This window comes from Cynocephalus volans, chromosome 2, assembly GCF_027409185.1.
Source record: "Cynocephalus volans isolate mCynVol1 chromosome 2, mCynVol1.pri, whole genome shotgun sequence".
Classification (NCBI taxonomy): Eukaryota; Metazoa; Chordata; class Mammalia; order Dermoptera; family Cynocephalidae; genus Cynocephalus; species Cynocephalus volans.
Genome location: NC_084461.1, coordinates 129,483,199 through 129,507,469, shown reverse-complemented (window position 1 = coordinate 129,507,469; position 24,271 = coordinate 129,483,199). Strand labels below are relative to the sequence as shown.

The following is a 24,271-nucleotide window of genomic DNA, read 5'->3' as shown; positions in this document are numbered from 1 at the left end:
TTTCCTCGGGAAGAGCTCTGGTTCTGAATTTGTTTTTCTTGCCTTCCAGGTGCCTGTTCTGAGACCCATGGACCTGATGGTGGAGGCCACCCCGCGAAGAGTATTTGCCAACGCACACACATATCACATCAACTCCATATCAGTCAACAGTGACTATGAAACCTACATGTCTGCTGATGACCTGAGGATTAATCTGTGGAACTTTGAAATAACCAATCAAAGTTTTAGTATCCTTTCCTTGTGGCCAATCATCAATTGGCCTGAATCAAGAGTACTCAGGTATGAGCGGGCTTGGGGGAAAAATGGAATAGAAAGGAACAATCACAACTTTAACACCTAGCACATATGGAAAACTTGTCACCTTTAAAATACATTGTCACCTATGAGACTCTTTCATCCTAACAATAAAGGTAGGAAAATATTGAATTACAAGTAGTGGCCCAGGACCAGCTCTGGATTGAAACTCTGAACCAATTCCTTCATGCAGGCATTGATGTGTCATGAATTAAAATCAGATGTGATTTTTTGTTGCTTTGCCCCCCACAGATTTGTCACCCCACTTCCCCTGGGTGATGGAGCTGCAAAGGATTACTCAAAGACCATCTCCTCTGAGCAGTGAGAGGCCCCAAAGTGGTTAATCTCCCGCCGGAATCCTCAAGTGAGAGGCATCCCTTCATTGGGAAATTAACCCCTCAATTGGGGTTCTCTTCCTGCACTTATTTTCCAGACCAGGAAGTTACAGAAAGAGAACATAGGTAGGGTTATAGTTTAACAATATAGGCTGGTAACTTTCAGTGAAACAAGTCAGATGACATTCCATTAGACAATTAAGTGATCTTACAACAATTTCTCAGTATCTTTACATAACAATCAGTAACTAGTCTGTCCTTGAGCCAGCAACCTTGCTGTGCCACAAATCTTTATCTTACACCAGAGACTTTATAGCCTGAGGAAAATTTCCAGTCCTCCACAAGGTCAATATTTGAAGCTGCAAGGCTTTGGAAAACCAGGCCCTGTGAAGTACATATGCTTTAAGAATCCTCTACGATTTTTATCAATAATAAGATCCTAGAGTTCAGTTAGCATTCCATCCTCTGTTTAAGGATTTGTAAGTGGTCTGTACAGACAGCATGGACCACAGATATACATAAGATGGTTTTTGTTGTATTATAATAGTGAAAACAATAGTGGCTTCCATTTATTAAGTTCCAAGCACTTGCACTAAAAACTTTAGTTATGGTATCTCATTTTTACCTCTTTATTGAAATATAATATGCATACAGACAAGTGCACATATCATACTTCTACAGCTTGATGAAATTTCACTGATCACACACACCCGTAATGAGCATCCACATGAAGAAACAGAACTTTACTAGCAACCCTAAAGCCCCTATTATGCCTCCTTGTAGTTTCTACCCCCCAAGCATATATTTGATATGACAACCCTATAATGTAAATATCATCATCTCCTGCTTAGGTAAAATTTAGAGGCATCAAGAAACTGCTAAATGAGTGTCTGGGCCAGTATTCTCACCCCATTGTCTTGACCCTCTATTTAATAATAAAAATTGGCCATTTATTGAGTACCTATCATGTGTTCCATCCCTCCACAAACCTGATTTTTCACTAGAATTCCCAATCTCAGTTCATGGTTTCCCCACCCAGGCAGCTGAGTAACTGACCTGAGAGTCAATATTGATTCTTCTTTCACTCACCAGGCCCCCCAACTCCCAGCCCAATCTATCCATGAGCCCTACCAGTGTTTCCTCTAAAATAGATCTCAAATCAACTCATATCTCTCCATCTCCACTCCAACCAACCCTCACTACCATAAGCCACTTTTTCTCCCAACTGTGTGACTGCAGTAATTTCCTGTCTGGTCTCTGGTGTCCATTTTTTCTTACTTCCTTACTCAGTACGAGGGTACTTCAAAAAGTTCATGGAAAAATAGAATTAGAAGATAATACGCATCTTTCCATGAACTTTTTAAAGTGCCCTCATACATGCTTCACTTATTAGACTTTTCAACATGTAATCCTATCATTGTTTCCATGCTAAAAACACTCTAGCAGCTTCCCACTGAACTTAGCATAAAAGCCAAGTTATTTACCTTGGCCTGTAAGACTGCACACCCTCTCCCTGTCTCCCTCTTTGATATCCTATCACATCACTCTTCCCTAATTCACTCTGCTTCAGCCAACTAACCACTTTTCTGTTCCTGAATAAACTTTGTTCTTCCATTCTTTGCATTTTCTCTTCTCCCTTTCTGGAATACTCTCCCCCCAGAATTCACAAGGCTAGGTACAAGTCAGTGTTCAGGCCTCAATCTAAGTCACCTCCGAAGAAGCACTTTTTCCCATTTACTCCCAAGTAGCCACAATAAATCTCTATCTCTGTTATCTTCATTGTATTTATCAATATTTGAATTTTTTTTTTTTTTGGTTTCCCATATCAGAATAAATTCTATAAGAGCAGGGACTTTGTATGATCCAGTGCTGTATTCCAATGTATAGAACTCTCTGATGTGTAGAAAGTAGATTGGACTTGTCAAGTTTGAAGTAGCGGGAGGTCATCGAAGTGAAGATATCCAATAGACAGTTGATCATGAAATCTAACCTGGAAATATAACTTTAAGACTTATAGTAAAGCTCTGAATGTTCTCATATAAAATAGACCCCCATAATGGCTCAAACACATAAAAGGTTATTTCTCCTGTAAAGTCCAGTACTGATGATCTCCATCATCAGGCAGACTTGTCCAATGCACAATTCAGAAATTCAGGCTTCTTCCATCTGCAGATTCCCAATGTCGCCATTATCTATTGCAGGACTGCAAAAGGGGGAGATTCTTATGAGCCAGGCTCTGAAATAGCATGCATTCCATTGGATGGAGCTCAGCTACGTGGCCTCCCAACTGTGAAGCAGGCTGAGAAATGTGGTCTAGCTGTGTGCCCATGAAAAATGACCTGGTTTTGGTACACAGCTGGCTAGTCTCCACCACAGAGAGTGCCCTGTCATCTCTCAAGGCTTTTTGGGGAAGGCAACAGCAATTATGAGATATTTTTGGAGACACTGAGAACTGACCATCAGGACTATGCCTGGCATCTTTTGTAGATCACAGAACAGATGCGACGTACTGTCTGAGCCTGGGAAAACCTGCCTACAGATTTTGACTGGAAATGCAGCTGCTAAAAGAATAGGTGTGGGTGGTGGTTCCCCTTCTCTCTTTCCATCTATTCCAAGAGCCAGAAATCTGCTCAGGCTCAGCTGGCTGTCACTCTCAGCTTCTGCTTTCCCCATCTAGGTGACATGTTTTCTGAATTTTGCCTCTAGGCCTCCAAGGGAGAGGGAAGTTTCTTTAGGCATTTTGGGAGACAGATGCCTTGGGGAGAATGCAAAAAGGGAAATATTAATAGCACAGTGCAGGTTATATTCTGCAGATGTGTGACAGCCTGCCAGATGCTGGCATACAAATGAGACCATGCCATCCACCCTTAAAGCAGCCATATGTAAAATAATCATTGTCATCATGAGAATGATGATAACTGATGTCTATATAGTTCTTTTCAACCAGACCGCCCTAAGCACTGAGCAGACTGTACAATCTGGGACCCTTTGCCTCTCATTACTGAAGTGCAGCCACCTCTGGGGTAGGAAGTGGCTATCTTGCAAAACAGCCTCAGAAAAATACCAACCACCAAGCAGGTCTTAAATTGTATATTGTTTAGTACCTACTTTTATAATGTCTCTTATCCACAAAGGAGGCAGAAGAAACATGGCTTGGGATAGAATATTGTGGGTTTCCCGAAGCATGGTATAGTACCACGAGGATAGAAGGCAAGGTGCTTCTAAGCAAAACATAGACTTTTTTTGTTTTCATAATTATGTATTTATGATAATGAATGCTAGAAAACACAACTACCATATCAATCCTGTGATTTCACAAATATTGAAAAATCCATTTTAATTACAAAGTAAGTATATGTAAAGAATCAAATAGTAAGACAAGTGGTCTGAAGATATGGTTAGAAAAGAGTGATTGCTTCCAGTGACTGACAATCAGTGTGACATTGGCCTGATGGTTGAGAACTCAGGCTTTGCCGTCTGACAAGCACAGAGTTTTCACCCAGCTCTACCACTCTCTGGCTATCTGAACTTTAACATGTTTCTTAATTTATCTAAGCCTCTGTTTCATCATCTTAGAGAGGAGCTCTATCAAAGAGGATTATGAGAATTAACCACACACACTCTTAGAGCAGTACCTTGCTGAGTAAATGATCAATACACAGGGACTAACACAATCCTGATTATTATTGAAAGGACAAGGAAACTAGAAAAGTTGAATGTTGTAATGGTGCATTCTATTCTGCTGAATTCATTATCTAGGTCATCTTGTCAATTCTAGACTCCTCCTTTGGTTCTGCAGTTGAGAACTCTTTGCAAGATGTTGCTCAGTACACCCTAGTTACTAGATATTTGCAGGATCTCTAAGATCCAAGGCCTTGTGTTTAGCACCAAATCAGAGTGAGGCATTCCCACACATCGTGGCCATCAATCCTCTCCCTTCCATCCATAGCCAGTCTGTCCCCCTCTTGTATAACAGGTTCTGGCTTAAAGTGGTCAAACTTTGGTCTTAATGAGTGAACTATATACAAACTGTAATAACCCATTTCTAGATTAATAATTCTTTAGGGCAAGAGGCAACCCTAACTTTTAATAAATGAAAATTGCTATTAAAAGATGTCTCTTCTTTATGAAAACTATGGTATCTAGGGTTGTTTGAACTCTTTTCTCAAGACTAAGAATGACTTGGCCTGGGTTCTTATCTAGTTCAACACAGGACCTATTAAATAGATCATATGAAGTAAGAGTATAGACACAGCCCCCAACAACTATGTATTGATCCCCTAGTTTGTGCCAGGTACTGCACTGAGCCTAGGGATACAAAAGTGATAAAATAAAATAAAATAAAATAAAAACCAAAAAACAAATTTTCTGCTTTCACAATGACATTTGTCAAATAATCTCACTAATGACTATATAATTACAAACTGAGATAAGTTCTGTGACAAAAGAGAACATGGTTCTGTGAGTTAATTTTTTAAAAACCTCATGTAGACTAAAAAATAAAAGAAGGCTTGCTGAGGAACTGATTATTGGGTTGTGATCTGAAAGAGAAAGAGTGTGGCGCTAACTTGGCAAAGAGATGTGGAGAGATTTGTCGGCATGTACAAAGGTCCTATGGCAGTAGGGAGCTTGCCCTGTTGGAGGAACTCTAAGAAGACCACTGTCACTGGGCCCAGAGAGTGAGAGGGACCATGGTATGAGCAAGGCTGGGAAGGTTAGCAGAAGCCACACCTTGCAGAAGTCCCATGTCTGGGCATGAGACAGAGGATTTCTCTGGAAGAAATCAAATGAACTCCAGGGGTACTTCATCCTTGACCTTGGTCTTAGCAGCTTTGTAGCTTTATTTGTCAACTGAGCTAAAGCCCTTTCTGCATTGACTCCTTGATCAAGAGACCACATAGACTCAACTCTTGGCTTCCAGCTTCTAGCACAGCTTAGTACCATGGACAGCAGCCTTCCTTTTAACCCAGTGTGATTCTGCCAGGCAGGTTTTGGAGGAAGCTGTGGGGCCTAGTACAAATTTCTCTCCTTTGTTGCTTCAGTGGCTTTCATCCTGCTAGGGGATCATCTGTACATACAATCTCAAACTGGTATTTAGTTAAAAGGAGAGCATCCCTTCTAGTGACATATCCATCACATTAGCCTGTGTGCCGGGGCAGCCCCCTTCTTCCTTTATTAACAGCAGCCTTGGTGGGTTTTCCCAGGCTAGGTGCCTTGCTTGTGTGGGTGTTGACCCTCCCTATCAGAGGCTCTATGAGATGGGATTTCTCTTCCCACAGGAAGGAAAAACTTCACATTTGAACTTCATGTTGTCAAGGGATAGGGCATGAATTCAACTATGCAGACTTCTCTTGGGTTTCTAGAGCTTCCTCAGAGCAGTATAGCTTAGTACTTGGAATGTAGAATCTGGAGTCAGATTTACTGAATTTGAATCCAGCTTCATCAACTACAATCTGTATAACCTTGACAAGTTACTTAGCATCTCTATAACTCTCAGTTTCCTCATCAGTTAATGGCAATAATAATAGGATCTATCGTATAAGGCTGTTGTGAGGATTAAAGGAGGTAATTCTGTAGAGTACTTAGCAGAGCACCTGGCACAGAGTGAAGACTTAATGCATGGTAGCTATTAGTATGTGGAGCATTTCCCCAACCCCCTTTCTTCTTACCTAGTTGCTTGAATCGTGTTCTCTCCTAAGAAAACTGTAGACTAAACAATTCACACTATACAGCCCTGGTAGCTTGGCCTGTTGACCTATGGTGGGTTTTTTGCACTTAAAAAAAAAATGCCTAGAGTAGGCTGCTAAATCATAGGAATGAATTAAATTAAAAGCCATCAACATTTACTGAGCACTTACTATGTGCATTAAAGATGCTGAAGAGAATAAAACTCTACCCCTGATGTCATAGCCCTTATAATCTGGAGGGTGGTGTATCAATCAGCTGTCAGCCCGAGAAACAGAACCAGTAGGAGAGTGTGTGTATACAGATAAAGAGAAAAGGGGTGGGTGGAGGAGGGAGAGTGAAGGAGGGTGACTGACTTATTACAATGACTTGGCCTTGCAATTGTGTGGCTGGCCATGCAAGTCCAAAATCTGTAGGGCAGGCAGGAAGGGGAAATCATGAACAGGCTGGAACCCCACAGGCATGAGCTGACACTGTCCACAGGGGGTGGTCAGGAAGGGAGATTTAGGGGCAAGGGAGAGCAACTGAAGACCCAGCAGCCTTCAAGGAAGGCCTGAGCATTTAAGCTTCCCACCTGATGAAGTCAGGCCCATCCAGAATAAACTTCCTTTTGAATAACCTAAAATCAAATGATTAAGGCCTTTAATCACATCTGTAAAATCCCTTCAAACAGCACCTAGATGAGGTTTGACTGAAGGACTGGGAGGGGTGTATATGCTGCAAAATTGTTGCTTCCTGCCTTTTGTGCTCTGGCTCCCCAGAGAGAATATCCCTGGTAGCCCGCCCTAACTTGAAACACACGAGAAAGGGAATTCTAAGCATTGTGGTTCAGCCTAACCAAGTTAACGTACCACAAAGCCATCAGAATGAGTATGTGGACAGAAGGAGACAGACATATAACCACTCAAGGAAAGATAAGTCCATCATTTTTTGAGCCTGTGTTAAGTGCCAGGTGTGTTGCACACATTATCTCCCGTACTTTTCCTCCACTTTTGGTGCATGAGTTAACAAGTTTAAAGGCATTGCAGATGATGTAACTGGTCACAGAACTGGGATTAAGATCTACACCTCTTTTACTATAAACTCAAGTAAAATCTACTATATCGCACCATCTCAAACTATTCAAATAATTATGATAATGTATAGTTGATGTTCTCACAGAAGTGTGCCCAAGGCACTAAGTATGCATAGGATAAGAAAGATCATGAAAGGAAGGCTGGAATGCTTCATAATGAAAGTAACATGTGACTTGGTCTTTGAATTGGAAATGTTCTAGTGGTGGGATTTCGGGCTGTCTGTCCTACATGAGTAGGAAAGATTTTATGATTATGGGGCTTTCAAGTGCACCCCCAATCATAAAGGATGTCTCAGCCCAAAGTCTTTTGCAGCCCAGTACATATTTAATATGGTACCATGTGGCTCTGTCAGTTTCCTCATATTGAGCCTAGCAATTGGCAAACACTTCATGAATATTTGCACATTGGCTTATTTTAAGCTCTTGAGAGAGGAATATCCCTTGGAGTCCTTTTTCTGGAGATCTCCAATGTCTTGTCATCAAGCAATGTGTCCTTTCAGCTAATAAGATCTGGAAGCTTTGTAATCATTTCTTAATATGCAAAGATTAAATTCAGACTTTGGAAAGGAAAAAAGACCTCAAAGCAACTCATGTCCCCTAAAAGAGAATCTAACTCTAATATTCTCATTGTTCAAGGCCAAGATATGACTGTTTTCCACCTTCAGTACTGGCAGACTTTAAGTGGGATGTGAAAAGCCTCAGCTGCTTTTGAATGTGGATACCTTACCCAAGTAAACAGACTCCACTCTACAGCTTGGCCAATCTCAATAACACTCAGCCCTGAAGAAAGGCATCCTACTTGGCTCTCCTATCCTTTATTGTCTTAGACAGAACTTGGGGGGAGTTGGGTGCGGGGGGGGGGGGGGATTTTCCGTATCAGCAAAATCAGCAAAGATAAGATAGAGACATGTGAGGATAGTCACTTTCAAAAGCCCACAAAGCCAATGCATGTAAATGCTATCCTTGGAGAAATATGTGCTTCTTTCAGAAGATGAGATTATTCACCCCAGAATAAAACCATTAATAAATAATTTTTCCTCTATTACCTTGTTTGATCAAAATTATTAGCGGCTGACAGAGCAAATATGATTATACCCATTTAAAGGCAAAGCAACTGAAACCCAGAGAAATAAAATGTTTCCCAAGTTCACTTAGCAAAATAGAGATGGAATCAAAACTGAATCCCAATCTCCTGGCCCCATTTTTTACAATCACAATATTTACCACAATATTATCTTGAACTTTACCCATAGAGATGAGGTTCTGGTCTTTCAACTTTCTCATGAATTATTCTAAGCCAGAGAAACTACTATTTTTTTAATTTTTAGTGTTTTCCTTGTTTAATAATATGTATTTATTGTTGTGATTTTGGAAAAATGAAATGAGCTCTCCACCAATTTTTCTTTGTATACGGTGGATTTGCATCATAATTTTAACTAAATGCTAGCTAATTTGACTATATGGACTCAGGAAAAAGAAAAGAGAAAAGCCAAAAAATATTAAAACTCTTGATTTACACAGAAATCTTTCTTCTATTCAATCTAGGACTCTCTCTCTCTCTCTCTCTCTTGCTCTATCTCTCTGTCTCCCTTCCTTGCTTTACTTTTCTGCTTAGCCATTATCACTATCTAACTTACCATGTTATATTTATTTACCTTCCTTTCTCTCTCTCATACATCTTTCACCTAACTTTTGTCATCTAAAATAATATATGTAATAAGCATAGAAAGTATTATGAAAAGAAAACGTGGAAATGGTACTGATAATTGAAAAGAAAAAAATCACAGACCCTGATATAACTATAACTATCACTAAAATTTTAGTGTCTTGCGTTTTAGCTAATCATTTTCAGAGTGCAAATTTTAAATGACATTAAGATTTTACTACAGTTAGAATTTTGCATGCTATGGTCTTTTATAGGCTTAGAAATTTCACTGCAAAAACAACTTAGTGAGATAGATAAAATTTCACTTAATTGCTTCCCTATTTCTATATATTCATTTAGGTTGTTGTCAATCTCTTTCTTTTATATTGTCACAATATACTTTTTTTTTTTTTTTTGTGGAAAGTCTTTTCCAAACTTGGAATTAAGGAAATGACTTTTGAGTGGTCCCCATGCTACCCCTTACCATCTTGCCATGACCATCTCCTTCCCTCACCCCACCACTAATGTAATTTATGGCTCTGGCTTCTTAATTGTTTGAAGAGGATCCCTTAAGGGGTGACCTCCCAGTGTCTTCAATTATTATTTTAAATGATGCCTCAGGCTACTGCCTGGCACAGCGGGCCCTCACCTTCCCACCTCTGCCTTCCAACATGGAGCTCAGCTGCCAAGTTGGCTGTGCCCCCTCCTGTCTTCAGAGCTGCCTCCAGAGTCCCAGCAGAGAGCCAGATTAACCCCTTTTGTTAGCAGATGTAATTTGCCTGGGCTCAGCATTAATAAGGAATGCTGAAAGCAGTTGGGGTCAGGAAGACTGGATCTGTCAAGGCCCAGGGTTAATTTAATAGCAATCTGTTGGCTGTCTGGGTTGTACATTAGCCATGAATCCAATGCTATGTTTTGCTTTTGCTGTTTAATTCTTTGGGACAACAGGGGAAAAATTTGGATAGAGAGCTCTAAAGGATAAGGAAGAGAAAATTGACTGTCAAAACACATCATTCCATCTTCAAGATAATGCAGGAGCAGGTATTGCTCATCTCTTCCTCCTTTCCTGAAGGGCAAAACTGCATGAAGGGCAAAACTACATGTGCTGAAGACATGCATCTCTCTTTAGAACAACATAAAGGAAAATCCCTGGGTTTCCTGAGAATGCAGACATGAAATATCCTCTCCCATCATCCCCATAAGCCATTGAATTTTTGGCAACTAGACTCCTTCTCTTGAATGTTTCCAGAACTCAGCAAATCCCCCATCAGACAGCAATCCCAGAAAGCCCTTGACAGGTTTCTGTCCCAACTTCTGGTTCAAAAAAATTATCATATCATAGGATAAAAAATTCTGGTTCTGAAAAACATGGCTACCAAAACGGTAAGTGAATTCAGACAGCACGAGCTCAAAGCAGGAGAGAGAGCGAGCTGCTCTCGGATTAGCCAGAGGTCATTTCAAGAGAGCCAGAACTGTCACACTCAGAAAGGCTGGCTTAGTGAGGCCATTCTCAGGGGAGACAGAGTGGCATTATGGTAAAGAACCCAAGCTCTGGAATCAGGCAGACTTCAGTTCTAATCCCAGCTCTGTCCCCCACAAGTCATATGACCTGAGTAATTTATCTTAGTCACTGTGTCCTCAGCCATAAAATGGGTTTTTAATAGTGCTGACATCCTAAGGCTGAGATGAGGGGCAGGTGAGTCAGCACCTGTAGAGAGCTGAGCACAGGCCAGGCCCAGCACCTGTAAATGTTAGCTGCTGCTGCTGTTGTCTTCCTCCTCTGTCTTCATCATCATAGCTGCTAAAAAGAGGGGACGAGTCATAGTTTATCCCCTGAACACCATAGAGTCATACCCAAACAAGCTCTCTAGTCAAAAGGCAGACTCAGACCTGCAGGAAGAAAGAAGCCAAGGGCCTGGGGATGAGGCATGGGAGGTGAGTGGCTTAGAGGTCCTGGATGAGTGGGAGGAAGGAAAGATTGAATAGCAGCAGCCCTAAGCATATTCCAGATTACATCCCCATAATGGCATCCTTGGTGGTGGGGGATGTTCCTGGCCTCATAGATACATATAAGCACTTGTTTTCACACGTTCTGGCTTTTGGGCTCTATTTTTAGGAGGGAAAAAATAACTGTAGCTATAGCATCTCCCCCTCCCACACAGCCAAGATCCCTTCCAGTTAAGCTTGTGTTTAGAGCTCTACTGGTAGAGGTTGAGAAAGCTGACACCAGATTTTCTTTCCCTATTTCGGGAAAAGAGAAACATGCTCACATGGCACAGTAGGGTATCAAGGCTTCTTCTGGAGGGTGATGAAATCTGACAGCTGAACACTAACCTCTACTTACCCACCCCATGTCATGGCCACAAAGCCCAGGACAGGGATGGGGCGGCTGGGGAGGACATCATAACTGCAGCCTGGAGCCCCCTCCTGAGTGGCACAGGCTCTTGCTCTCGCTTTCCAGCGTGGGGTGTGACTGCAATGGTATTTATAACTCTGGCAGAAGTTGAGTTGAAAGGCAATAGTTTGTGAATCCAGGGGATCTACATGCCCTGAAGACCCAAGTAACATTTGCATCTGGGTTTGGTGGGGGAAAATGTGATGTTAGCTCAGTCTCAAGCTGATTTGGGAAAGAGCCCAACAGGATTTATAAGAGATAATTGAAGGGGAATGGGGCACAGCCAAATACAAAGCTATCATTGCAACAACTGCATGTTGGAATAGTTGTAACAGGAGCATAGGTGATGTTCAATAATAGATGACTACTTTGTTAATGCCGGTGGGACTAAAAATACCAGTGCGTTTGCTTATACCTCATCTAAACCCTAAGGAGGGGATGCTGCTACTTGCTTCATGAAAAGTATAGAAGACTTTCATCCATTCCAGTCTATATCAAGTTACTGCTCGTTGATTCAACGCAGTTTTCCGAAAGGTGGCACATAAACTCCTTGGCGCACACACATTTTCATTTTAATTGTTATACATTTATTTTCCTGTATTTCAGTAAAAAGGTAACCAGCTCATGAAACCCATGATTTTAGGAATATTGGATTACTGTTTAGATGAGGCTAAGAAAAACTGAGTCCATTTAAAGTTGATCTGAAGAGAAAATGTTGAGTCAAAATTACTACCTGATGATTCACAGATGGGGCAAAAGTCACAAAGGTGCTCACAGGTGGGGACATCTAGGAAAAGTGGGAATCATCTTTGTGAGCTTTCCTGAATAACAGCATCCACATCACAGGGCCTGTTCCTGTGCAGGAAGTTGCTGGGTCCTCAGACCTCACCTCGTCCCCAGCCCGGTGCCTTCCAACCTGCATTCTGCCCACCCCAGCTCTCGGTAGGGGTGTGAAGGGTTCGGTACAAACCCACACCTTCACCCAGGACAGACACCTACAGAAAGTGTTTGTTTCCACTGAGTCACCTTTGCAAATGGAAAGCTAAATGTTTCATTCCAATATATAAGGATATGGTCTTGAAAACAGAGTTATAATTCTTGATCAGAAAGGAAAATACTGAGGAGAAAACCTCAGATGATAAAACTAAGGGCATGTTCCATGGGAGCCTAAAACTCTCCTGCCGTATAACTAGATGGCTTCTTTCTGATGCTTAAACTCCCACACAAGCTCTGAAGTAAATTACTTTAGAGCTTATGGAGACTAGACGTTCTGTATATCTTAAATGAGAGAAATTTTGCATAATTGTGAAACAGCACAGATTTTGTACCTGGGATGAAATCCTAGTGTTGTCACTCATTAGTCATGTGACTAGAAGCAAGTTAATTTACACACCCAGAGCCTCTTTTTCCACCCCTGAAAAATGGGGATAGGAAAAGTGTTGTAAGGGTTGAATGAGATAAAGTACATGATATGCTTTGCGCAGTAAATGACCTATAGTAATTGCTCAGTAAATGGTAGCAACTGTTATTATTAGCATTATCATCAATACATTATTAAAGAAGGTCTCAGGGATTTCATGGAAGAGGATTTGTAGTCTATCCTAGATATCATTTATCAGCCCAGGAATCCAGGTAAGGATTCAAATAAATTGAATTCTTCAGTTGGAATAGGATTAGTTCCTTAATCACTGTTAGAAAACAGGAAACAAAAGTCTTTGCAACTTGGCACATTTTAGCATGATCACGTGAGCAGGTAGCTTTGGTCACAAATAGATGTCGTCTATGTGTCATACAAGATAAAACACTGATAAGGAGTCAGGAGACCTGAGTTCTAATGCTACCTCTGACCTACTGGGTTACCCTGGACCATTTCCCGAAAGTCTCTGAGCCCCACCTGCCTAGGACCAATATTATTTGCTTGGAGTTACAGCGAGGATCTGCCATGTGCATGGTGAATGCTAACACGTTACATTTGTATAAGGTGGTGCTGTTGCCAGTCCCCGCTCCCCAAGTTTCTGCCTCTCCTCGTTTGCTCCTTGACTCGTCTGTGCCAGATATCGTGGACATTAAGCCAGCTAACATGGAGGAGCTCACAGAGGTGATCACAGCAGCCGAGTTCCACCCGCATCACTGTAACACCTTCGTGTATAGCAGCAGCAAAGGGACAATCCGGCTGTGTGACATGCGGGCGTCGGCCCTGTGTGACAGGCACACCAAGTGTGAGTAGCAGCCCAAGGGTGACAGGGTGGGTGGGCCAGTGGTCCCTGGCAACCAGGGGCAGGGAGGGGAGGTGCTGGGAGGCTTTGATGTCCTTTCCTACATTGGAGTCACCGGGAGTAAAGAATATATGAATGTTGGTCTGACTCGAGTCACATCCACGTTTGGTAATTCAGTAAAAATGAAACCTCATGTTCAATTCCAACACATTTGGGTACAGAGATGACCCCGATCAGTTAAGGGTTTAAATGACATTGTGACATGACACAAACTTTGTGTTAAGAACCTCACTCTTGATGCTGTGGAGAGCATGAGCCCGAGGAACAGGGGGAGTCCAATGAGGAGACTGTCACAGGGTGCCTGGACAAGAGGCGATGTGGACATAGGAGGGATAGATGGGTTCTAGACAGATCATGGCAGTAGAGTTAACAGGACTTTCTGGAGCATGTGGGAGGCTGAGAACCTAAAAGGAATCAAGAATGGCAACTGGGGAAAGGGTTTGTGGCTTCTTGGAGAGGTTGTGGCTGTAGGAACCAGCACTCTGGAAGTCCCAATACTTCTAGTGGGCACCAGAGAAAAGCTTCAGAGAGAGGAAATAAAGTGCAGTGGGTCTCATGGGCACTCAGGTCCCGCTGGAGTTTTCAGGGCATTCACAGAGCCAAGCAACTCCAAAGCCAGTAGGAGCTGAGTGCTCGGAAGCAGAAAGCAAAGACTGGAGATCTTGATGTGAGCAGATGAAGCCTGCTGGCACCGGCAGCCAGTGCTATGTAGACAAGATGGGCCTGGGGCTAGCAGGGAGGATTTCTAGAAAAGACACCGCTCCCCAGAGCAGAGGGACCTGGAAAGCAATGGCAACCGATATCCAGTGTTGGGCTCAACAACGTGCAGCTGCAAGATGCTCAGGAGACACTAGAGCTGTGTGTATCCTACCGTCACTTCTGCTAGTTACTGTCTTCCACTCCAGTAGAAGTGGAGTGCTGAGGAGAGCCAGAAGTGAAGACCTTTCTCTCCCACAGTCCCAGCTTTCAATTTCAATTCCTGTGTGACATGAATGACATGATGGCACTGTGTGTGGGTGTATGACTAGAAGGGGGATGCATGTCTTGGGGTGCTTTTGGTGATTTTTGTTGGCTCATTTGCTGTCAGAGGTTTCACACAGGGGAGCTGGTAGTTGAGTGTTGAAGTACAAGCAGGATTTGATTAGGTGGGGAACAGAAGGAAGGATATATTTGGCAGTGCCCACAGAATGGACACTGAAAATTCTGAAGTTAATAAGGTACATGAAAACTTTAAAGAGTTTTAAAAAACATCAGGCTTAGGGGAAAGGGGAATATGGAGTTAATAAGATCAAATAGGGACGATGGTTTATATTGTGTTCATCCTTAAAGATCAGAGTCAAAAGTTTATGCTCTCATGTATTCATTTATTGAGTGATTCATTCATTCATTGAGAACCCGCTTCATACCCAGAGCCCAGCTTCTGTGGTAGCCAGTTCTCGTTAAACTCTTCCACCAAGTACGGCTCCCATGGGGCCAGGCCGTGAGCCCTGCTGCCATGGAAGAAGGGCATGCAGAGACCATCTAACCTCTCTGATGTGCTCTGGGTGGCCTGTCCTATCAGCAAAGGCAAAACAGCACATGCCTGTCAGAGACCTATGACCCTGAAGGAGGTGCTGACCACAGGGGACTTTCTTTGAAGTCTTATTTTTCTATCTAAAATTTCATGTGAATTTTGCATTTTACCCCAGTAAAATGTCTATTTTCAGTTTAATAATGACATTTCCACCCTACCCCCAAATTTCAAGAATAATCACTGTTCCCAAAAGGTGAGGCAGTTTTCCCATGGCTTTCTCTACTCCCCCGGTGCACCCCCATGCTCTCCCCGATCCCTGACCCTCAAGGATACATACATGTGCCCCCATTTGAGAAGCACAGTTCCTAGTATGTGGGGAGCAATTTGAGATCATCTTGCTGGACAGCAGAGTTAATAGAATTTGTGTTTTACGTAAGGTTAGCACAGTGGTGCTATGAAGAAGGTACAGGAGTTAGAAAGTTTTGCTGTAGTCTCACTACAAGGGAAATTCACAACCTAGATAAGGATGGTGGTTATGGAAATCGAAAGGACAGGAAGGGGAAAAGGAACATTTTATTTTGAAATAACTTTGAGGTTGGCATTCATCACACTCGGATGTTATACGAGTTGTTCAGTGTCATTCCCCTCCGGACAGTAAACTCTCTGAGGCCAGGCACTGAATCTGGTTTGCTCATGTTGTATTGCCAAGGCCTGACACATAAGTAGGTGGTCAGTAAATATTTATTTAGTAAATAAATGTATGTGTGAGGGTTGATAATGACACGTAGCTATAGGAACTGATGGGAGGCCATGCTGGGAGAGAGGGAAGGGTTGGGGCTCAGTTTGGGACAAGCTGTGTGAGGTGACACAGGCTCCTCAGGAGGCAGGGCCTCTCTGGTGAGTGAGGCACAACCAGGCTGAAGGGCCACAGACCCAGGGTGCATGCCAGAGATGGTCCAAGGAGCCCTGGCGTCCTCACAGCCAGTGCAGCGTACACCAGCCTGGGCTTTGGAGTCAGACCTGACTGAGAGGCTTGATAAACCTTGAGCTCAAGATGGAAAAAGGAGACTTTTTCCTTTACCTTAGAGACTTTCAGAACTATAGTGGGTCAGAGCAGATGGTTTGGAATCAGAACTCAGCTCTGACACTCAATGCCCGTGTGACCTCAGGCAAGTTATTTGATCCTTGTGAACCCCAAGTCGCTCATTTGAAAGTGGAAATATTAAGAACAGCGTCATAGGGCTGGCTGTTCTCGAGAAGCACATGTTGTCATGAGTGTGAGATCCTAGTACTCTGCCGGGCACACGGGCATCAGCAAAGGGCAACAGCAGTCATCACACAGTTATTCCTCCTGAACCCCCTGTTCCAGGCCTGCAGCTGAAAGATGCTTGAAACCCAACCCTTTTGCCACATAGAGGGGGCCCCATTTTTCATTTATTAAATTAATATTTGTTGAGCACATAGTGTCTGTCAGGCTTGTCTCAGACTCTGAGGACACAATGTTGAGCACACACAGACCTAGTTTCCTCCCTCTTAGAGCTCGCTGAATCAATCAGGGTTCTCCAGAGAACCATGTGCACGTGTGTATAAAGAGACTTATTATACGAAATTGGCTCACATGATTATGAAGGCTTGACAAGTCCCAAGATCAATCAGCAAGCTGAAGACCCAGGAGAACCCACGGCGGTGTTCTTGTCCAAAGGCCAGCAAGATGAAGGCTCAGGAAGAACCAACATTTTAGGTCAAGTCCAAAAAAACAGACAAAAAACCAATATCCCAGCTTAATTCCCTCTTCCTTGCAGGAGGGTCAGCCTTTTTATTCTATTCAGGCCCTCAACTGATTGGATGAGGCCCATCCACATCCGGGAGGGAAGTCTGCTTTACCCAGTCTATCAATTAAATGTTCAGCTCATCCAAAAGCACCCTTACGGAAACACCCAGCCTGTCTGACCAAATATCTGGGCACCCCACGGCCCAGGCAGGTTGACATAAAATTAAGCACCTTGTCTAAGGAGTAAAGACGCATTAATACCAGAATCACAAACAAATCTAGTATCTAGTATTGCAACTTTAATAAAGTGGTATGAAAGAGAGGCATGTAGGTAGGTGTGACGAGACCTTACAAGGCAGTGACTGCTGAGCTGAGACCTAAAGACTGAGATGTGGGTGGAGAACAGGGAACAGTCATCCAGGCATAAGAAGCAGAAAGCCTGTCGAGCCACACACCCAGGGACACCCTGGGGAAGCAAAATCCTGGGGACAGTCACCAGGGAGGCCCAGAAGCTAGCTAGTGTCCTGAAGACCTCTGCCAAGCCCTGCCTCGCCACACTCCATCCCAATACCAGCAGAGCTCTGAACTGCAAGCTGCCAGCTTCCTAATTAAGAAGCAAACAAAATTCCTTTTCCTGACTGTCCAAAGTGCCGACCTTCTTCAGTGCTTTTCTAGTTCTTTGTTCGGCTGCTGCTCCTGCAGCCCCCAGCTCCTGGCAGCTGGGAAAACAAGTTCAGTCTGCCCCCTCGCCTGACATTTCGTATTGATTTTCTCCATCCTCCTCAAACGCTAGCCTGCAGTCAAGAGCGGCTCAGCCCAGGAGTGCACACGGAATTGAGACAGTTATCAGAGTTCACAATGAAAAGCAACATTGGCTTTCGGAGATGAGCTGAGAAGGAAGGTATTTAATAACCATCAGCTTTTAATCAAAATGCCGAGGAGAACCATATTAGCAGAGCTGCACATATTAATTTCCATATGTCCCTCACCATGCATATTCAGCAGGGGCTGGAAGGGATGATTCGTTCTCTCCCTTGTCTCTGTGTTTTTTCCTACCACTCCTGGCGGTAGTGACAGGGGTCACGTTTGCAGTTTGAGATGCCTGAAGCAATAGGGTGCGGGTGGCAGCAGCATTGGGCTCCTCTGGATATGCTTTTCCTTTTCAGTAGGTGACTGTTGGGCATCTGGTGAAGTAACTGGCCCGGTGTGGTGAGTGAATGTGATGAACGTGAGAAATGAAAGAGGAATTAAGCCTGAGCCCCTTTCCAATGCCTTGAGGCTGGTCCCCACCCACCTCCCCGTCCTTGGCTCCCTGCAGCCTGGCCACACTTGCCAGCTTCCTGCCCCTTCTGCACACCCAGCACTTTCCTGCCTCAGGGCCTTTGCACAGACTTTCTCTGCCTGTGGTGCTCTTCTGCCATGCTCCCTACCTATCTGGATTATACTCATTTTTCAGGTCTTTGAGAAAAATGTCACCTCCTCAGAGAGGAATTCTGTCTACCCTATCTGTGCCCTATTTCTATCTCGTTGCCCTATTTCTTTTATAGGACTCATTATAGTTGTTTGCTTTTCTTAGTCTCCCTAACTAGAGTGTAATCTCCATGAGGGCAAAGATGTTATTTTACTAACTACTGGGTCTCTACAATACTTAGAATAGTGGACTGGGGCTTCAAAGAACATCTGAGCAGACAGTAGACCCGAATGAAAGAAGGTGTATTCATTTACCAGGGCTGCCACAACTGATTACCACAGCCTGGGTGACTAAAACAACAAACCTTTATTGTCTCACTGCCCTGGAGGCTGGAAGTCTGAGATGAGACGTCGGCAGGGTTGGCTTCTTCTGAGGGCAGGGTCTGTGCCAGCCTTTCTCCTTGGCTTGCAGATACCGTCTTCCCTCCCTACGTGTCTGTGCCCAGAATTCCCCTTCTTATAAGAACACCAGTCATACTGAATTAGGCCCCACCCTAATGACCTCTTTTTAATTTAATTATGTCTTTAAAGGTTCTATCTCTAAATACAGTCACACTCTGTAGGACTTCAACATTTGAATGGGGAGAAGGATGACAGATTAGCTCTTATCAGAAAGACATGAATATAATCAAGGTCCTGGAGCCCGCAATTCCAAATATTGTTCCCAGGCTCCTGTGCTCTAAGAAGCCTGGGCAGGAATCAGCGCCGATCCTTCTCCCCAGGTGGCAAGCGTGAACAGAGACCACAGACACGGGGCTCTGGCCCAGCCCCTGAGGCGTCATGGGCACACAGTTAGCATGACTCTAAGGGCAGTGGGGAAACTAGTCAAAGGACCCAAGGCCTGCGGTGATAAAAGCCCGTCCATGGAGTCATCACACTTCCCCCGTGGTTGTCTGTGTGCTTCAGTACAGTGATGCCTGGTGCCGAAACCTTTTCTCTCTGAACAAAAGGCACTTTGATTTTAGAGGCTATCAGGTGCTGAGGAGCCTGTTACCTACTCCAAAGCTACTATTGAGGGGAGAGGATCCCAAATAAGGGGAGTTTGTTTCAACAGCCTAAAAGAAAAAGAGGAGGTGAAATCCCCAAAGGGGACTAGGAATAGAAAAAGTATGTATGTTGAAGGGCCGCAGAGATTTAACTTGCCAAAACCTGTGGATGCAGTTAAAGATGGGAGCAGGCAGGGAAATGCTCATTGGACATGTTAAAGCAGCTGCAAAGCTACAGACTCACCGTGAACACAGCCGTGTGAAGGTGGGTACCGTAGATGCGAACAGAGACGAGCAGGGGCTGTGTGAAAGGGAGGATGTCAGGGACAATGACACGTGGGCAGCTTCCTATTTTCCAGATTCCCTCCTAGGTTGTAGGTTTGTTTTTGTTTTTCTTTCTCTCCTCCCACCTCACCTCTAGGCTGTAGTTTTACTTCTGTAATTTGGAGAAAGCTGGTGGGTGACAGGAGAGCCCCACTAGGTGCCCTCGCTCCAGGGTGGAGCCAGCAGGAAAGATCACCCCTACAGCACCTCCCTGAGGTACTGGGCTGGGGCAGGCAGCAAGGAGCCCAGTGTGATGAGCCCTGTAGGCACAGCCCAGGACATTTTTGCTTTGTTTCTTCCCTTCTGTCAAACTAAGCTGATAGTAGTGAGTGAATTCAGAGACCCGGCCAAAACAGGAGGAAAATCACCGTGGTTCATCAGCCACTATCAGCCTATGTCCACGGCCTAGTTGGGTAATCTTGAACAGGTTACTTAACCTCTCTGTGCCTCGGTTTACTCACCTATAAAATATAGGTAGTGGCATTATTTACCTTATAGGGTGCATGTGAGGATCGAATGATAGAACACCACAGTGCCTGGCACACGGTATAAACATGGTGCCAGTTATGGTTGTAACAATGACACTGTCTTGCTTTCCTATCACACATCTTTTAAGAATGAAAGCAGCAGCAGTGCAGTCGTTGTAGAAGTAGTAACATCAATAGCCATAATCACAGCTAACTTCTGTGACACTTTACTGTGTCCAGGAAGGAAGCCAGGTACACCTGCGTGAGCTCATTTAATCCTTGTGACAACCCTATGAGGCACATACTATCATTATTCACACTTTATGGATAAGGCAACTAGCTAAAAGAGGAAATGATATGCTCGAGGCCACTAGAGTCCAAGTGACAGAGCTGGGGTTTGATCCAAGACACCAGAAATCACTTACTAAGATTTATTAAACACGTATTGGTTTCTGCCTTCAAGGAGCTTCCCTTCTGGTGGGAAGGGAGGAGAGAAAACATACAAATAAGATAATTTCAGACCATGATGAAAGCTGTAAGAAAATTAAACAGGGTTAGAGAGTAGCTGGGGCAGAGCTATTTTCATAGGGTGGTGTAAGGGAAAGCTGTTGAACTGAGACCTGAGTTATCATAAGGATCCAAAGAGAGAGCCAACATCTAACAGGAACAACCTCACGTGTTGAGAATGGGAAAAAGACCAGTGGGTAGAAACATGTATGCTGAGAGACAGTGTAGAAAGTGAGGCTGAAAAGATAGGCTGGGGCTGGATCATGGAGAGCTTGGAGGCCAGGGCAGAGCACATGGATCCCATTCAAAGTGGGATTGGAAGCCACGAGATGGTTCTAAGCAGGGGAAGTGAAAACTCGGTTTATGGTCTTTAAAAAGTTCTCAAAAAAGGGTGGCAAGCCTGGTAGCAGGGAGGCCAATCAGAAGGCTCTTGCCACAGTTTGGAGAAGTGACAGTGGTTGTGACTAGGCTGCGGGCAGTGAAGTTGTGGTAAGTGGACAGCTTCAGGATCGACTAGGAGGTAAGGCTAAGAGGACTTGCTGAGGGATTGGAAGTGGAGAGGTGACAGAAACGGGAGAGTCTAAGACAATATGTAGGTTTGGGGCTTGAGCGATTGAGGTTATGGTGGCAACATACTGAAACAAGAAGACTGGGGACAGGTTTGGTGTGGAGAGACTTAGCCTTCTCTTTCAGATGTGTCTAGATTGAGAAGTCTATGATTCATCCAGTTAGAGAACGCTGGTAGACAACTGGATCCATGAGCCTGGAAGTCCATGGAGAGGAGTGGGCTGGAGGTATAAATTTTGGAGTCATGAGCATGTCATGGTATTTAAAGCCATGGGTTGGGGCAATGTCACTTATGGGAGAGGGTGTGGATGAAGAAGAGCGGATGGCCCAGGACAGAGGCTAAGGGCACACTGACATTTACCAATGGGGGAGGGAGGAGGCGGCGGTGGCCTTTTACAGGAGATGGAGTATGAGATGCCAGGGAAGCAAGCAGAAAACCAAGGTGTATAAGCCAAGAAAGGAGAAAGATTTAGAAAGATACTAGGATCAGTTATGTCAAATGCTTCTGAGAGGCCAAGAAACATGAGAGTGTAGTGATCATGGCATTTGGTCTCATGGAAGTGTTTGGCCATTAATTAAAGTGAAAGCAATCAGCACACTGCCTGGCACACAGTAGGTTTTCAGTGCATGCTTGCTGGATGAAATCATGTGTGAACACGATGCTTAGTGTCTAATGACATAGGGTAGTTTATTTAGTTGCATCTTAATTCCTTTGTGGTTTGGGCAGATCTGCCTCTCTCCTTGACTGCCCCTTGAGGTCCCATGCTTCTGAGAGAGAATGGCTTGTGCTGGGGACTTGCAGAATATGAAACTGGCCAGGGAGGGTCTTGAAGGCTGGGGTGAGGAGCCCGGGCTCCTCTCAGCAGCCCTGCAGCATCCAAGCCCCTTGCACCAGCTCTGCCAGCAAGTCTGCTGCCTGTGGCCATTCTCTTCTAGCAGCCAGTCCCTTTGCACTAGCCAATATGCAGCCCAAGACTTAATCACAGAAATTCCCACCTTCAGATGGCTCATGGCAGACTTCCATCCAGGGGCAGTCAGCATCTACCCTGGAGTGCACTTAAATCTGTCTGCTATGGGCCTGGTGTGCATAATATCTGACTTGTTCATGCTGAGGGAGAAAAAGTATAAGCATTTTGGGCCTTAAAATCTAAGATGTTTTACTGAATAGTGTAGTGATTGAAAAGCTACCTGAGTTCCAGTGAGAATGGGGCAAAGTTTGATGCCCAGTCTAACAATGCAAATCAGAAAGTCCATTTTCCGGAATACTACTCAGCCATAAAAAAGAATGAAATTCTGCCCTTTGCAGCAACATGGATGAGCTTGGAGAAAATTATGCTAAGTGAAATAAACCAGGCACAGAGAAATACCACATGTCCGCACGCATAAGTGGGAGCAGAGAGAAAGAAAAATAAAAAAGAAACAACAAACAATAATACATTGAACTTTCAGGAGAGAACAGAACTGTGGTTACTAGAAGTGGGAAAAGGGAAGGAGGGGAGTTAGGGATAAACTGGCTAACAGACACAAAGAATGACTGTGTTTTGTAATGACAAATATGCTAACTATCCTGATTTGATCATCACATATTGTACACAAATACTGGTAGTCAACTCTGTATCCCATAATAATCAATGTGGAGGCAAATGGATTACTATTTTTGAACCCCTCTGAATCTCATTTAATTCTCACAACAACCCATGAAGAGTGGTATTAGTACCTCTGCTTTATAGATGGGACTCAGAGAGGTCAAGAAACTTGACTCAGATCAGAGTGGAAGAGCCAGGATTTGAACCCACATCTGCCTGCTTTCAGGAAAATTCATTTCTCTCCTAGGTATTTGGCAGGAGGAGAAAGAGCATGATCTTTTTCTAAGATCCAGAAGTATAATTTGACCGGGCTGTATTTTATACAATCCCTATCAGCTGGATCCCCCAACCTGGCCACTTTTAATTGCAGAATTAACTCTGCCATTGCACAGAATGTGGAATCCACCCTCATCTACAAACTTAATTGCCAAGCCCTGGTTCTATAAGCCACTAGATCCCTTAATAAACCTGCGGCTCATTCCCCAGGTCTCTGATGGAATGTGTCCAAAGACATCGGCTGAGACTGCAGCTGCAATGAATCTCAGAGTCTGAGGTTTGGCACAGCTTCCAAAAGGGGTTCAGTATTGATCTGGGGCATAATTAACAGTGTTTATTTCAGGGGAGCTTGGTTAGGTTAAAAAGACAAGGCCCTTTATTAAAATGCTTTGCCTGATGACAGGATTACACACACTCACAGACACATACACCCCCACTCTGGAGAAAAGCCAAACAGAGCCTCGCTACAAGGAGAATTCACCACCCTCCCCCCATCTAATGTCTGAAGCTGCTTTGCCCCATTCAAGCTCAGCAGCAATTAACAGCAGAGCAGACAAGGCCCAAGCCGCAGAGTAAAAATAGAATCCCTTCCCCCTTCCTCATTTCCATTTTTGATTAATTTAACCAGTTCTGTCAATTAGTCATCCTGGAGACTCCAGTTGAGTGGATTTTCCTAAGAACTAGATGGCTTATTAATTTCAGACGCGAGTGTCATTCATTAGCATTTGACACCTTCCCAGGTCCTGCCCTCTCCCCCACTTGGGGTCTTAGATGAGAAAGCAGTGGAAGCTGAAATTGGCTCACACACATGGCTGCAGCCCCTGAGACATGCAGAATGGGAAAGGTTGGTGGCCATGGGGTTACACGTGGCTCTGGCCTTGGGACATCTCAGGGCCAATTTACCTCTCATCACGGTTTGTGGCAAGCTATCACTGACTTAGCAGTCACAGGCACTGGTGAGCATACTGAACTTGAGGTTCAAGAGAACCCCATTGGCCTGTTAGAGTCTGGGGAGGCTCAGGCTCGGCAGGATAGATCTTAGGATAGTGCATTTTTTCCTTCCAGAGGCAAAATCAGCAAGTGCACCTCTTCCTCTTTG

The 24,271-nt window shown here is 44.0% G+C and overlaps 1 protein-coding gene across 2 annotated transcripts in view; it reads left to right on the top strand.

The window, feature by feature from the left end:
* Nucleotides 1-24,271, top strand: part of PPP2R2B (protein phosphatase 2 regulatory subunit Bbeta) — a 437,349-nt gene that overhangs the window by 387,539 nt on the left and 25,539 nt on the right. For both annotated transcript variants that reach the window (XM_063087040.1, XM_063087039.1), the window contains exons 6-7: nt 50-227; nt 13,484-13,648. In XM_063087040.1, the coding sequence (XP_062943110.1) occupies nt 50-227; nt 13,484-13,648 (343 nt within the window). The remainder of the gene's footprint in view (nt 1-49; nt 228-13,483; nt 13,649-24,271) is intronic.